The 16,981-nt window shown below is 40.3% G+C and overlaps 1 protein-coding gene across 1 annotated transcript in view; it reads right to left on the reverse strand.

Moving 5' to 3' along the window:
• KLB (klotho beta) overlaps positions 1 to 16,981 on the reverse strand; it is a 36,339-nt gene that overhangs the window by 12,993 nt on the left and 6,365 nt on the right. The window contains exon 2 of the mRNA XM_035005115.1: positions 1,930 to 2,440. Coding sequence (XP_034861006.1) covers positions 1,930 to 2,440 — 511 coding nt within the window. The remainder of the gene's footprint in view (positions 1 to 1,929; positions 2,441 to 16,981) is intronic.

Here is a 16,981-nt window from a genome sequence, read left to right on the forward strand (position 1 = left end):
CTAAAAGGTGGAGAATCCATCCGAAGAGATTCTAGGGAGATAAGTATGTTTCAGTAGGCCCTGCTTCTAGTGCTTTTGGTGTTGTAGGGCCCTCAGGGGAGACGGAATGGTGACACCTAGGGAATGGATACCCTTTCTGTCCGACTGCATGGTATTTGGCTCAGGCTCTGTAGGCTGGGCCCTTTGCTCTGGAGGCCCCCACTATGCACCTGGCCATGGCTGGGTGCAGCTCTGTTCCATGCTGCTCCTTCCCATAGTTTAGGGGCAACAAGATCTTACTCTTCCCAAGGACCCTCCCTGAAAGCTCTCCTGCAGAACCTGCCTTTTCCTCTAGGCTTGTGACTTCTAAATTTTAATTAAGTAGTTAATTAATTAATTATTTAGTTTATTTATTTATTTTTAGTTTTTTTTTTAAAGATTTTATTTATTTGTTTGAAAGAGAGAGAGAGAGAAACAGCATGAGAGGGCAGAGAGTCAGAGGGAGAAGCAGGCTCCCCGCTGAGCCGGGAGCCCAATGTGGGACTCGATCCCAGGACTCTGGGATCATGACCTGAGCTGAAGGCAGTCACTTAACCAACTGAGCCACCCAGGCACCCCTAGTTTATTTATTTTTAAATAAACTCTATCCCCAACATGGGACTGGAACTCACCACCCCAAGATTAAGAGTTGCATGCTCAGGGGCGCTTGGGTGGCTCTGTCCGTTAAGCGTCCAACTCTTGGTTTTGGCTCAGGTCATGAGATCGGGGTCCTGAGATTGAGCCCTGTGACAGGCTCTGTGCTCAGTGCAGAGTCTGCTTGTTCCTCTCCCTCTGCTCTGACCCCAGTTACATGGGCTCTCTCTCTCTCATAAATAAAATTTAAAAAAAAATAGTTGTGACTTCTAAAGAGAGGCACAAACTTTTAGAAAGCTCTGCTGAGAATTTCTTTATATTTGGTGAAATGGAGCCCAATTCTATAGGGGACAGACCCATCACAATTTGGGCTTGTCTATGGCTCCATTATTTCAATCAGCCACCTGTAGATGTCACTACTTGAGTAGTGGAAGAGGAATGAGGGGCTTAGTAGGGGTCGGAGGAATATCCAGGAGCAATAGAAATTACTCAGCTTTGCCATTCATGGCTCATTCTTTGTCTTCAGAACTTTTCACCATTTAGGCATGTAATAGAATAAAAAGAGCACAATTTCTTTTTTCTTTTTTAAAAAAATTTAATTAATTAATGAATTAATTAATTTGAGATAGAGATCAAGTGGGGAGAGGGGCAGAGGAGAAGGGAGAAAGAGAGAAGCAGACTTCCCGCTGAGCGTGGAGCCTGCCACAGGGCTCGAACCCACAACCCTGAACCTGAGCCAAAATCAAGAGTGGGACGCTCAACCGATTGAGCCACCCAGGTGCCCCTAAAAAGAGCACAATTTCAAGAAAAGTTTCAATATCTTAGACTAAAGTACAGCTAAAAAATTTGGGACATATCTCTTGAGCATATGGCTCAGTTGGGTGGCTCAGTTGGTTAAGCGTCTGACTCTTGGTTTTGGCTCAAGTCATGATCTCAGGGTGTGAGATGGAGCTCCGCATGGGGCTCTGTGCTCAGCACGGAATCTGCTTGAGAATCTCTCTCTCCCTCTCTCCCTCCCTTTGCCCCTCCCCCAGCTCTCTCTCTCTCAAATAAATAAATAAATTTTTAAAATCTTTAAAAAAATAAAAAGAAGAATGATACAGCACCTTGTTGCCAATTAAGGATGTATATCTACAGTCTAGTATTATTTTGTTGTCAAACTTTTATTTAAAAAGGACATGAGAGTAACACAAAAACTCTATCAACATGGGTCATTGGGAAAGCCCAACAACAATAATCATATGTTCGAAGATGACTTTAAGTGTCCTATAGGATAAGTATTCAAAGGTTTAAAAAATGAGCTAATGTGCAACCAACCTTGAAGAACCTGGTTGAGGAAATTCTTCATCATGTAGATGGCTGTAGTATCTTCTGTTTTCACATGACTGTCTGTGAACCAGCCATTCTCAGCAATCAAGATCCGGGGGTTGCCATATTCCAGCTTAATCCAATTCAGCACTTCTCTTAAGTTGAGTGACACATTTTGTCCCATTTTAGCCATGGTGTTCTGGGGCTTGAAATTGTTGGGTCCAAAGGAAAAGGCAAAGAAGTCAGCGGTGCCCCTCACGTCCTTCTTCTCTGCTTCAGAGAAAAGGGGTAGAATGGAGAGCAACTTCTTTTTCATCACCTCTGGATAGTCTCCATCCCCGTGGATAGGGCTGGCAAACCACCCGAGCACGGAAACCATGGATTGTTGACACTTGAGTATATCCATCATGTTTTCTGATCTGTTTGGCTCAATCCAATGGGATCCCAACGTGATTGACACCAAACCCTTCTGATGTGGGCGGAAATTTGTGTTGTAGTTATGCCAAACTTTTGAATGAGCCTAATAAGAAGAAAATATTGTTAATCTTTCTTGTCCTTACTCACAAGGATTGTAATTTGGGCTGGTAGAAGGTCTTTTCAGGGACAAATTGGTGACGCACAGGGTGATGCAGGGGAGAGCTGTCAGGGAACCCTGATGATCTCAAAGTCTGTTCTCTGTCTGCTTCTCTTAGGCCTCCAACCTAAAGCCTTTCCTATAGGATTGCCAAGGGGCAGGTGGAGAACTCCGGTCCAAGCTCCATCTTACTTCTCCTCTCCCTGGCTCCCTTCATGGGCCCTCTAGGGGCTGGGTGCCAGTGACATATTATGTGGATTGTAGAGTTTCTTCCCCTACATAAAAGACAAAGCTCAGTGATCCTTCTTTGTTCTACAGAATCTCCTTTTAGCCCTAACTTAGAAGTCCAAGAGAATGCACTCTCAAAATCCTGTAAATGGATAATAGAGCCCATCTTCTAGGCTTGTGAAGATTGAATGAATTAATATATGCAAAGGACTTTATTTATTTTTTTATTTTTTTATTTTTTTAAAAGATTTTATTTATTTATTTACTTGAGAGAGAGAGAGAGAGAGAGAGAGAGAGAGAAACAGCATGAGAGGGGATAGGGTCAGAGGGAGAAGCAGGCTCCCCACCAAGCTGGGAGCCCGATGCGGGACTTGATCCCAGGACTCCAGGATCATGACCTGAGCCGAAGGCAGTCGCTTAACCAACTGAGCCACCCAGGCGCCCTGCAAAGGACTTTAGAACAGGGTCTGGCACAGAGTAACCCCTCTATAAGCCATTATTATTACTATTACTATTATTTTTATAAATACTATTATTAAGATAATGATTTTATTTTTATAACTATTCTTTTATAACCATATTATTATTAATATAGGTTATTATTATTGTTATTATAAAAGGGTGGCAGGGACTACACACAGCAGGAAAGAGCGTGGGTTTTGGGTTCAGCACTCTCGGGCTTGAAGTTCAGGTATTTACCGTGTGGCCTTAGACAAGGTTAAGACATGGTTATTCACTTAACCTTTCTGAAATCTCTTAGTATCTTCAGCTGTAAAATGAAGTTAATAATAATGCCCTTTGTAAAGTTGTTAGATGTGATGCTAACGTATATATTAAATATGTAGCATACCATAAGGCCTGTAGGAGGTACTGCTCAAGATGCATCTTACTACTATTGGTCCTCCCAGAATTTACATTTCCAGTTGAGCTCTCTGATAACAGAGCCTCATGATGGGTTTCCAGTCTGTTTAATAGGTACTCACTGAGCGCTTGCTTAATGCTTGGTTTGCCCTGCCCCGAGAGGCTGAAATAAACGGCACGGGAATGTGCCTTCAGGAGCCAATCATCTTATTGAGAAAATAAGACTGAATGTGCACAAGAAAACATATAAAATGGCATAAAATAGGTCATTAAGTGACAAAATAATTAAAAGTTTGGTAAAGAGCCACGAGCTGTATCAGGAGGAGCAAATATCAAGGCCTACAGTTAAGGACTCTTGGCCAGTTAATGCTCAAGGTCACTTTGTGACCCGGGCAGCCTTAGAATTATCTTTATCTTTATCTTTATCTGTGTGACAGCATCTCTTCCCCTCAGACTTGCTTGCCTCCTGATGTCTCTTCGAAGGTGTCCCAAATTTCCTCTGTTTGGGTGTTTCTAAAACAAGTGCACAAACCCTTACTATTTTTAACCCACAATATCTGCTTTCTGTTCTGCTCCTTAGCTTGTCTTTCACTCATTAGAGGTATTTTATATTGGGTCGAATGATCTGAAATGCATTTTTGTAGGCCAAAAATGGTCAAATCTGAGCAATGGTTCAAACCTAATAGATCCTGGGGCGCCTGGGTGGCTCAGTCGGTTGAGCGTCCGAAGCTTGATTTCAGCTCAGGTCATGATCTTGGGCTCCTGGGATGGAGCCCCATGGCTTGCTTCCTGCTCCAGAAGTCAGCTTTTCTCCCTCTCCCTCTGCCTCTACCCCGCTCCTGTGTGTACACGTGCGCTCTCTCTCTCTCCCAAATAAATAAATAAATCTTAAAAAAAAATAACCTAATAGATTCTGTGGACACTGATAATGTTCCATAAATTGGGTTAGGATGGGGAGAGATAGGTATTAACCTAGGAGGTAAGAATTCCAGGACTGATGCCTCCTTGCTTTATGCAAGAATAGCTCATTTAAATCCCCCACCCGAACCTGAGTTCCAGCTTCTGGAAGGAATCACAGGGGAGCCTGGGACAGACTTCACCTGAAGTGGTCTTAGTTGCTCCTTCTGGGTTTTTGTGGGGCTGGAATCACAATAGAAAGACTCAAAACTGTTTGTCAAAAGACAATAGAAAGACTCAAAACTCCTTTTTTTTTTTTCTGATTTGATACAAAAGCAATCACGCATGACTAGAATTCAAAGGCAGCCTTCTTAGCTCTATTCTGTCTCTTAATCCCTTGCTATCCTCAGTAATTTCATTCACAAAACCCACAGTGAACAGTACACCTCTTTAGGGCTGTTGTGCACTCTGTAAACCGTAAAGCACTGAACACGCAAGATTCCAAGTCACAAACTAGCTGCCTCGCAAATACGATGGCATCAGACACTAAAGAGAGAGATGGAATCAGGATGCATTTATTAAATCAGTCCTCATAGGAACAAAAAAAGGAGAGGGGAATTTCTTTAAGGTAGATGTTCTAGTGCCTAGTTCAGTGACTATATGAAAGTGACGTAAGCTGCAATAAATCTTGGTTGCATCAGCGTTGTAATGAGAACGAGGACCACTTAGGAGACGACAGACACATACATTTGCAATTCCCTTCCAAGCAAGTTTTCTGGAGATATGTATATATAGATACATATACATGTGTGTGGTCATGCCCCAAGGTGACCTTCGTATTCCACAGTGTCTCTTTCCCCTTTGCTGCTGTTTGCATAGGCTATCAAGGTATCTAGGGTTATCTTTGCTCTGGATTGAAGACTGCTCTCCACTCTCATGTGGGGAATGTGGGGGAGGTGCTTCGTGCGGCGCTTATGGTTATAACTTGATTCTGTTTGCCAAGTAAAAAGGTAAAAAGTATTGCTCCAAGATAGTGAGTTTGACACAAATCTTAATGAAACAGAGATATATCTAGGTGTGTCCTTTGCTCTGACACTCATAAAGAAGATCTACTGGGAAGACTAAAATGGGGCTCACGAGTTCTGCCTGGGCCCTGCAACCTTGCACAATAGTCCTTGTGCGATTTTCAAGGTTACCCTCTATCTTGTACAAGGCCGTCTACCTTTGGAATGATTGATTTAAGGGAACTTCAACCTTTGTTCTTTAGATTCAGTAGCTTAACGGGGAAGTCAGCAGCTTTTTCTTTCTGAACCAGCTATCAGGGGCTGATGTCATTGAGAGACAGCCAGGGGCCGAATATCTTGTTCTATTCCCTCCTCTAGTCTAACTTGGCAGCTTTCTTTGATGCCCCTAGAAGACCAGACTCAGATAAGTTCTATGAATGATAGGGAAGCAAATAAGATAGCAGGCACAACTTTAGAAACAAGATGAAGATTGGGTCAGAGGTCAGGAAGACATGGTGGGATGCTGGTGGAAGACAAGGGTTGAAGACAGATGAGCAAACCTAGCACATCACACGTGTCCGTGTTTAAGGAATCCCCCATCTTTTGTCAAAAGCCAGATTTCCAAATCTGTACATGATTTTAGTCACATTGTGGTGGAAATATCTTCATGTAAACTCTAAACTTGCTTATTGTTAAAATTTTTTCATAAAGTATTACATAAAACCTGTTAAAGAAAATTTATTTTAAAATTCCACAACCATAGCAAACTGTTTTCATATTTCTGTGTTCCCTTCCAGCTTTTCCGAATATGTTTCCCAGCTAAAATCACTTCGAGCATTTTCCATCTTCTTACTCTTCATAACCATTCGCCAATTTGATGAAATATGGTTCACTTAGTCATCTCTCTTTTGATAGGAATTAGCTTGTTTTTCTTTCCTTCCTTCCGTCCCTTCATTCCTTCCTTCTTTCTTTCTCTTCCTTCCTTCCTCTCTCTCTTTTTTTTTTTCCTATCATAAATGATGTTGTAATAACTAACTTTGGGCATATGGCTTTTAATTTATTTGAATTATTTCCTTCTTTAATCCCAGGAATGGGTTACCTATTTTCAAAATTGTTTTACATATTTCCAAATTGCTTTTCACACATTTTGTCCTTTGGTGTGAGTGTTCTTTGACCATCTGCTTCAAAACATTGATTGCTCTATTTGGGGATACGCATTTAGCAAGAATGATAGGAAACTGTTACTTACCTCCATGGTACTATAGGGAAAGGACCCAGGTCTTGAAAGCAAGAGACACAGGCTCTAGTACTGGCCCTGTTGCTAACTGGTTTTATCATATTGGATAAATCATCCCTCCCCATGGCCTCAGTTCTCCCTCTGTTATTCTAGCTAAAAAGAAACTCGCTAGAGAATTGTTGTGAAGATTGAATGAGGTAGTACATGTGACGACCCTATGAAGACTACACAAATATAAATTTGAAGTACTTCAAAAGACGAAGCTGAAAATAATTTAACTTGCTGTGGAAAACAATGGTTTTGCATTGTGTGGACAGGAAGAGTGTTCTGCAGCTAGCTCTCCCTTACCTCTTGAGTTTCATGGCTAGATAGGTGTGTTCTCATTTATTTTTTGCAGCTGACTGAGTTTTAGTCATCGTCCATTTGAATTGGGATTAATTTCAGTTTGATTGGATGGAGCTAGAGTGTAATATGCTAGGGGGAATAAGTCAGAGAAAGACAAATACCATATGATTTCACTAGTATGTGGAATTTAAGAAACAAAACAGATGAACATGGGGGAAGGGGAAGAAAAGGGAGAGGGAAGCAAACCATAAGAGACTCTTAACTAAAGAGAACAAACTGAGGGTTGATGGAGGGAGGTGGGTGGGGGATGGGCTAAATGGGTGATGGGTAGTAAGGAGGGCACTTGTTGGAATGAGCCCTGGGTGTCATATGTCAGTGATGAATCACTAAATTCTATACCTGAAACCAAAAATAATAAAAATAATAATTTCAGTTGATTCATTGATTCATTTGTTTCATCTACTCAGTACTTCTTTACATTAGTTTCAAGTTTTCTGCTAATTATAATTGCTGCCCTTCCAGATTATTTAACATTCATTCATTCATTCCTCATTCCACAAATATTTATTGGGGGCTTAAGGGATGCAAACTTTACTGTTCGTTGCTAAAAAATATGTGACTCTTATTTCATTACAAATATATTATGTGGAGGTACCTGGCTGGCTCAGTCGGTGGAGCGTATGACTCTTAATCTTGGGGTTGTGAGTTCGAGCTCCACGTTGGTAGTAGAGATCACTTAAAAATAAAATCTTTTAAAAAATAAAATAAAATAAATGATGTGACTGTTATTTCTTTAAATTTTTTTTGAATCTTGAAACTCTTGGAAGCAGTATCTTACCCTCTTTATTCCTAGGAGAGATCTTAAATATTAACAAAAGTTCCCACTTTTCATAAAGAAAATGCTTACCTATGCTATTTTTAATGGTTCAAATTCATGTTTTCTTTTCTTTTTCTTTTTTAAAAGATTTTATTTATTTATTTGAGAGAGAGAGAGATAGAGCCAGCATGAGCAGGGGGAGGGGGTAGGGAAAGGGGAAGGTAGGGTCAGAGGGAGAGGGAGAGGGAGAAGCAGGCCTCCCGCTGAGCAGGGGATGACTCGGGACTCATCCCAGGACCCCAGGATCATGAACTGAGCCAAAGGCAGACGCTTAACCGATGGATCCCCCCAGGCCCCACCCCTCCAAAAAAACCAATATGCTTAAGAATTATGAGAACAAAAAGGAAATATGGCTGAAAAGATGTGAATAGCCGTAACTGACATGTTGAATATTTTTTAAGTTAACAGGACATGGAGGAATCGGGAAATTATTCATCTACTACACTTGGTGTTGCTTATATTCTTAAACCGTTTATTTCCAAGAGCCACCCAGGCGCCCCTCAAATTCATGTTTTCCATAGTTGGAATAGTTTGGTAATGATCATATTAAAATTTGTTTTAATGAATTTTCCTCCTATTTTCTTTTCAATCATCATATTTTCAAATGATTCTAACAAATCTTTGCTTGTTATCAGTTTGTATAGTTTCAGGATTTCCCCATAGGAATCATGTAAAAACTAAACTCTAATATATTGTTCCTTCAAAAACATGGTTTTACTATTATTATAGAATTCTAGTTTCAATGATAATATTACTAAATTCAGCTAATGCTTGAGACAGAGTCTAAACCTGGCAACACAGAGGGGAAAAAAGGTCTAGAATAAAGCTCATAATTAATTAAGTGGAGCATCTGTGGGTTTCCCCAGATATTGGAATGGAGCTTAGAAGAAATCAATAGTAGCAAATTGATGCTTAACTGAAGTTCAGTTTCCTTGCCCAAGGAGAACATTTGCATGCCAAATCTGCAGAGGTTGGAATGATATTTTAAGCTTCCTGTTATTATTACATTAACAATTGGGATCCTGTTGGTAATTTTTTCATGCAAAAGGACCATATCTCAGAGTATAATCGAAGCTAAAATGGCCTGGGTGAGTGACTTGAAGCCTTTCCTCAGGATTTAGGAACAAAGAATTAAAGACAGTCAATGTAGAAACCACTCCAGAAGTTACAAATAATACAATTATTACAATAACAAAAATAAGACCTACTAGTTTTAGGCCCTGCAACAAAGGCAGATTTTCCATGAACCAATGGAAGCTGAAGCTTCAGGACCCCTCACTTGCATGGGTCCCTATAAAATACTCTGGGTGGGTTGAAAGCCAGGTTGTATTTGGAAGCATTTCTAGGTAAGTATTCCTGATGAATTCCCTAAAGAGACCTCAGAAAAGAAGGAATCTGAACCTCTAAGATTACAGTCATCTGTTGCAATATTTTTCTCATTCCAAATAAATGTTCACTTTTGTACCAACTTTTGTGTCCATAATTTTGGGGGTATTTTTCTCACAGAAGGTCCCCTAGATTGTCTGTCTCAGGTCCATGCATTGTAGAACCATGCCTGGCCTACAAGCTTCTTGAGTGCAGAGACTATCTATTTTGTTCACAGTTATACATACAGAAGCCCAGAGAAGAGCCTGGCATAGAATACTTGCTGAAAGAATGCCCACTAGGGATTAGCTAGTTAGCTGGTCACCTGACAGATATGTTGGTAGCGCAGCCCCTGCAAAACAGATGTCATTTTTTCCATTTTAGAAAAGAAACTGAAGTTCGTAGAGTCTGAACCCTGGTAAAGTTAGGCTTTGAACCCAGGCCTCTCTGATCACTTTACTAAACCATCCTGCTTTCTGTATGTCCCATCAGTTCTTTTTTTTTTTTTTTTTTAGATTTTTATTTATGTACTTATAGAGAGAGAGAGCGAACATGAGATAGAGAGAGAGAGAGAGAGCATGAGCAGTGGGGAGGAGCAGAGGGAGAGGGAGACGCAGGCTCCCCGCGGAGCAGGGAGCCCGATGCGGGGCTCGATCCCAGGACCCTGAGATCATGACCTGAGCCGAAGGCAGACGCTTAACTGACTGAGCCACCCAGGTGCCCCTGTCCCATCAGTTCTAAATTTTGAAGCAGTTGGGGACCATTTGCCATGAACCACAACATGCTGTTTTAAAATTATATGTTAAGTTAGTTTGTTAGTTTGTGCTGTACTTGATTATCATTGATTAAAAGAGCTAAATAGTGATAGAATGAGGGTATCGTAGCCTATTCTCGCATGCTGAGGAGAAAATATCTATGCATGTCTGAAGTTCAGGATCCCCTAGAAAGGTCAGGGAGGACTTGCTAGGAAATTTGGTGTTTTCAGAAAGCCATGTCCAAGTGCCTAGCACAGCAGGGGACACTCGTGTGTAATTCCCTGGGCCTCTTTCCTAGAACCAGCAAATTTGGCATTAGATATTGGCGTCATTGTGTCAGAGGCTAAATGAATCCTTAGGGACCATGTCCACACTTGACCGTCTCTTTACACCGCTGGGAATGTTTAGACCAGGACAGGAAGGATCTGTGGTTGGACAGCACAATTTCAGACAAATCACAATGAAAATGGTCCTTAAAGATGAGTGACTTTCATAATCAAATAGGACAGAACAGTGATTAAACCACAGAACCATCGAAAAGTAGTAATAGAAATAGTAATAAGAAGTAACATGTATCTAGTGCCAGGTGTTCTGGGCACTGTTCTTAGTGCTTCCCATGTACTCTCTCATTTAATACTCATTTAGGAGAACTAAGGTACTCTTAGCCCTCTCACTTTAGAGGGGAGGAGACCAAGGGGTAGGAAGGTTAGTTAGAAACCCGTCTAGTCTCACAGACTAAGTCAAGCACATGCTGAATTGCTCCAAGTTCGGTGCTCTTGCCTGCTAAGTAGGGGTGGAGGATGGACCTTGAGGCCACTTGATCCAATCTTCAAAAATCTTCTATTTATAGGGCGCCTGGGTGGCTCAGTTGGTTAAGCGACTGCCTTCGGCTCAGGTCATGATCCTGGAGTCCCGGGATCAAGTCCTGCATCAGGCTCCCTGCTCGGCGGGGAGCCTGCTTCTGCCTCTGACCCTCCCCCCTCTCATGTACTCTCTCTCTCATTCTCTCTCTCAAATAAATAAATAAAATCTTAAAAAAAAAAAAAAAAGAATTGCCTTGTTTTCTAAAAGTGCCCAACCCAGGGTGCCTGGGTGGCTCAGTTGGTTAAACGACTGCCTTTGGCTCAGGTCATGATCCTGGAGTCCTGGGATCGAGCCCCGCGTCGGGCTCCCTGCTCGGCAGGGAGTCTGCTTCTCCCTCTCCCACTCCCCCCTCTCATGTGCTCTCTCTCTCTCTTATTCTCTCTCTCTCAAATAAATAAATAAAATCTTAAAAAAAAAATCTTCTATTTATAGATGAGATGCTGAAGCCCAAAACATAAGTGACCGGCCCAAAGTCTCAGTGGCAAAGCTAGAATTAGAATTAAGTCTTTCAGCTTTCTCAGTTGCTGTCATTTCCAGGACATTATGTGCATTAATTTATATGCCTTTGAAGCATACTTTTATGCCTGGGACCCAGAGGCGGTTGAACAGGCGGAGACAATGAGGGGTATGTAGCAGACAAGGGCCAGAAACAAGGGCCCCCACGCTGTGAAAGCCAGGTGACAGTTTTCGGGTGCCAGCGACACTCTCAGGAAAGAGGTGAGCTGGGAGTCGGGGCTTTGATTACACCTTCATCCAGCCTCACCAGCTGGGGCAGCACATCAGTACTCAATCAAACCGAGAATTCACCAGCATCACTTTCTGTTTAATTTTTTTTCCCCTTACAGAAATTGTACACATCAGCAAAAAGAAGTTTCAACAAATCATTTCATCTCTTTCCTTCAACCCACAGCTATTATGATGTCCTTTTCTTCACTCTTCATTCATTCACATTGACTAATTGCTTAAATTCAAGTCTATAGAAGTTTAACAAATACAAGGCACTTTGGCAGGCGTTCAGAAAAAAAAAAACCACTGACATTAACAAAGACAAAAAACACTAACAAGGTAGCTTCTGCCTTCAGATGAACTATAACCTCTAATAGGAAAGAGAAGTACAGATACATAAGTAGGTAAAAGCAGAATACTTCCGCATTTCAATTAGTCAGAGATGATAATCAAAACTTAATGTAATAATATGATGCAAATTTTGTAAAAGAAGTGACTGTATGTTGTGCTCATATACACATAGAAAAGAACTTGGACATTGAATAAGCTGCTAACAGTTGTTAATCCCGGGGTATGGGGTTGGGGAGTTAAGGAAAAAGGAGACTGTTCATTTTTGACTTTATGTCTTTCTGTATTGTTTGTTTTGCAGTAAAAATGCATTATTTTTGTAATTGATTTATTTAAGATTTTATTTATTTATTTGTCAGAGAGAGAGAGAGTGCACAAGAAGGGAAAGCGGCAGGCAGAGGGAGAAGCAGGCTCCCCACTGAGCAAGGAGCCCCATGTGGGACTTTTTCCCAGGACCGGAGCCGAAAGCTGACCGACTGAGCCGCGCAGGTGTCCCTATTTTTATAATTTAAAAAAGTCAAGAGAATTGGTTGAAACAAATGGTTTCTGTCAGCTAATTTAATTGTTGTATGCTGTTACCCTTTAGTTTCTCCAATTTCCAAAAATCTCAAAGGAAAAAACAGAAACTTAAATAAAAAGTTGTTATTCTAGATTTCATTATCTATTAAAGAATGCCTTTTTGGGGTGCCTGGGTGGTTCAGTCGGTTAAGCGTTTGTCTGCCTTTGGCTCAGGTCATGATGCCAGGGTCCTGGGATCGAGCCCCGCGTCGTATCATCGGGCTCCCTGCTCAGTGGGGAGCCTGCTTCTCCCTCTCCCTGCCGCTCCCCCTGCTTGTAATCTTTCTCTGTCAAATAAATACATAAAATCTTAAAAAAAGAAGGATGCCTTTTTACTCCATAATAGTATGTTGATATTCAAAGGGAAGAGCAGGAGACATACAATACATACATGATTAACATGAAAGAAGAATGATAGCAGTAACCCCTAGCCCTCTTTTTTAAGACTCAGTCACATAATCTCTGGTCAAGATATGACACTATGAGGAACCCATCAGTATACTGCCCCCAATACTAAAGATCTGGTTTTCCCGGGGCACAAGATGTCCCCCAAACATTTTCAGGTAGATCACCCAGGAACCACTTTAATTACTTCCGTGATTCACTCTTTCCTGGTGAGTAAGTTGGAAGGTTCGGATCTTTTCTCGGCCTTTCTACTACTTTTCAGCAACAGAATCCTTCATTCATGTTCAATGGTTTAATAACTCCCTCTTCTTTGAACAGACTAAATGAGTACTGAGTTTTCTCAGTAAGATTATTCATATGCAATTAATTTTTTACATACTATTTTTTTTTAAAGATTTTATTTATTTATCCATGAGAGACAGAGACAGAGACAGAGAGAGAGAGAAGCAGAGGGAGAAGCAGGCTCCCAAGGAGCAGGGAGCCCAATGCGGGACTCGATCCCAGGACCCCGGGACCATGACCTGAGCCGAAGGCAGACGCTTAACCATCTGAACCACCCAGGCGCCCCTACATACTATTTTTATATACAATTAAATGGCGTATTTTACTCTACAAATGAATGTAAAGTTTTCCTCGGTTCATTTCTTGCAGCATATCTAGCACTGCTTCCATTGCTTACAGTATTTTCTGATCTCTAGTTGGGCCGAATTTTCCACGTATGAGAGTGTCTGTATCAAATCAAGCTGTTTAAATAAGATCACAGTGTTATTCTCTGAACATTTATAATTACATTTATTTAAACTCTTGTTAATCATTCACTGATGTATAACTTTTTCTACTTAATGATTAGAAAAAAGTAAATATTGCTCTCTTGAAGGTTTTAGAATACCAATTGTCTTCTATAAATAGGTTTTTTGTTTTTTTTTTACAGGACTCATATCTAACAGTGGTATTTTGGTTATAGAAACCGTCTTTGGCAATTCTTACCCACAAGCAGTTTTCTTTTTATTCAAATTTGATTAGAAACCTGCTAAGGATGTTAATCTTAACTTGTTGGATCCATTATTTCCATATTGTTAGAGGTGTCTTAGATCCTGAGGGAGGTGAATTGGGATTATAAAATAGGTATCATGGATTGGCTAATTCAATGAATAATTGTATTAACATTTATTTAAACTTCAGATGGTTTTGCCAAGGACACACACATATGATTGAACATTACTTTAACGGGACACTAAAGTTGTGAGCAAATAAATCTTTAGAATCCTGGGGACACATGGGAAACCTCCTGGTTCATGTATGAGTCAGGGGTAAATTGTTCATAGATTTTGTGGACAAATAAAACATGTCGATGGATGGTTCTAGTCTTTTTTTTTTTTTTTTAAGATTTTATTTATTTATTTGACAGAGAAAGACACAGTGAGAGAGGGAACACAAGCAGGGGGAGTGGGAGAGGGAGAAGCAGACCCCCCGCCGAGCAGGGAGCCCGACACGGGACTCGATCCCGGGACTCCAGGATCATGACCTGAGCCGAAGGCAGTTGCTCAACCGACTGAGCCACCCAGGTGCCCGGTTCTAGTCTTTAAATAGGCAAAGTGAAGTTAAATATCTGTGAGTCAGCATCAACGCAAATGCCTTCCATGGGCTTCAAGACGGTAAATTGTTCTTTTTCACTGAAGCTATGTAGCTGATTCATGTCATCAAACCTTGTTAGCTTGGATTCGGATGGGTAAGATTTGAATTTTGGCTCAGACAACTACTATGGAGTAAAAAAACCAAACAAACACATACAGCTGCATAACCTCAGGGAAATTTCTCTGGGCTTCGGCATCATCAATGTGAAATGGCTATGAGAGTACCCTACTTGGCAGAGTCGACGTGCAAATTAAATGAGATAATATATGAAAAGTACCTAGTACAGTTGTGGTATGCAATATTCTTCTTATAATAATAATTATTAAGAATAGTATGATAGGATGTCAAAAAGTTATCTGCAACAATTGCCTCAATCCTCCACTTTACTGTAAGAATGAAGACCAATCTCTGTCCTTTCTCCCCACCCTACCCCATTTCTGTGTCCTTTTTTTTGTTTGTTTGTTTTGTGTGGGAGAGGAAAATGGTGGAAGGTAGCAAGTAATAAGGCTTTTTTCTTTTTCACTCTTTTTCTGTCCTTCATTGGCAAAAAAGCTTGGGCTAGTTTTTTAACCACAGATTTAGCACAAATTAATTTTGGTATATTGTTGTCTTGTAACCCAACTTTAACAAGGTGGTTTTTAAACATTCCTTTATTTTTCTCATGAAAAATAAATCATTTCAGATGATCGTTGGAGATTTTGTTTCTGTCTGATCAACACAAGCTAAAGAAGGCTCCTGCTAGTATTTCCATTTCAAAATATCACACTTACTCTTCAAGCTATTGGTGGGGGTTTGGGCAGAAGAGGTTTAAAAATGACATTTAATCTATTTAAATGTGCCCGTGAAACACCGAAGCCCTCTTGTTCAGGAAAGCCGTCACGGGGGTGCCTGGGTGGCTCAGATGGTTAAGTGTCTGTCTTCAGCTCAGGTCATGATCCCAGGGTCCTGGGATTGAGCCCCATGTCTGGCTCCTAGCTCAGCTGGGAGCCTGCTTCTTCTTCTCCCCCCACCTCTCCCCTTCTCATGCTCTCTCTCTCTCTGTATCTCTCTGTCTCAAATGAATAAATAAAATCTTAAAAAAAAAAAAAAGAAAGCAGTTGCAGCATCCTGTTGGCAAAGAAGGCTTGGCTATTAATCAGGTGAATGGTGGCTTTTTCACATCATAGCTGTGTCTTGAGTTTTAATACTAAATTTTGGTTAAGAATTGCAATAGTGCCTTTAAGAAGTATACTACATAAAGACAATTGTTTTCTTTTAAAATATAAAATCATCTCTACTTATTTTGTTACTTTTAATTGTGGAAATTTTCATAATACATAAAAATAGAAAGAATAATTGAGTGAACCCTCATAAACACATCACTCAGCTTGAAGTGTCTTCAATATTCTTCAGCTTGTTTCAAGATGGGCTTTTAATGTAAAATTTTTAATAGAAACAGGCATACATAATTGATTTGTATGTTTTGAAAAGACTATGTTTTAATGCCAGAATCCATGCTGGTGTGTGTGTGTGTGTGTGTGTGAAATCCAATTTTATTCAATTGCAGCTTTAAATCCTTTCTAGGACAAGGTAGATCTTCCTTAAATAGAAAATAATCAATTGAATTATTTATTGAATACTTAACACATACCCAGCCTGGTGTGAGCTTCTCTGAGGGAATGATGCCAAGAAATGTTAAGACACTGTTCCTCAAAGAGGTAGAAAAACAGGGAATAAATCAAGTCATATCCCAGGCTCAAGAACAAGTTGGTGAGGCCTCGACCTCGAGCAGAGTTTCCCAACATTTCTTGTCCTGAAAGCCTCTTTCACAGTATTAAGCAATCTCTTGAATCCTGAGGAATTTGAAAAATAATTTCATCATTTGTGTGTGATATACAAAAAAGTGTTGACATATATTTTACTTTATATAAGCCTATTTTATTAAAAAATTTTAGTGATAAGTTTATTTTAAATAAATTGAAAATATTCACAAAATAAATTATGGATGTTTAAGATGCTCATACACATACACATAAATATTGGTGCTTTCCCATTTAATAGTTTTACATTATTCAAATTATTTTAATTACATAAGTAAAAGCATTTTATGACACGTTTTAAAATGGCACACTGTGTTTAGCTTTAGGACCAAATGTATTAACATGGTGTTTTCCAAGTCTGATACACCTACCTCTTTTTGCATGGGAGATGACATTAGGTGTAACAAAGATGAAATTTTTTTTTTAAAGATTTTTTATTTATTTATTTGAGAGAAAGAGAATGAGAGACAGAGAGCACGAGAGGGAAGAGGGTCAGAGGGAGAAGCAGACTCCCTGCCGAGCAGGGAGCCTGATGCGGGACTCGATCCCGGGACTCCAGGATCATGACCTGAGCCGAAGGCAG

This window comes from Mirounga leonina, unplaced genomic scaffold (genome assembly GCF_011800145.1).
Source record: "Mirounga leonina isolate KUSES-001 unplaced genomic scaffold, KU_Mleo_1.0 Mir_129, whole genome shotgun sequence".
Taxonomy (NCBI): domain Eukaryota; kingdom Metazoa; phylum Chordata; class Mammalia; order Carnivora; family Phocidae; genus Mirounga; species Mirounga leonina.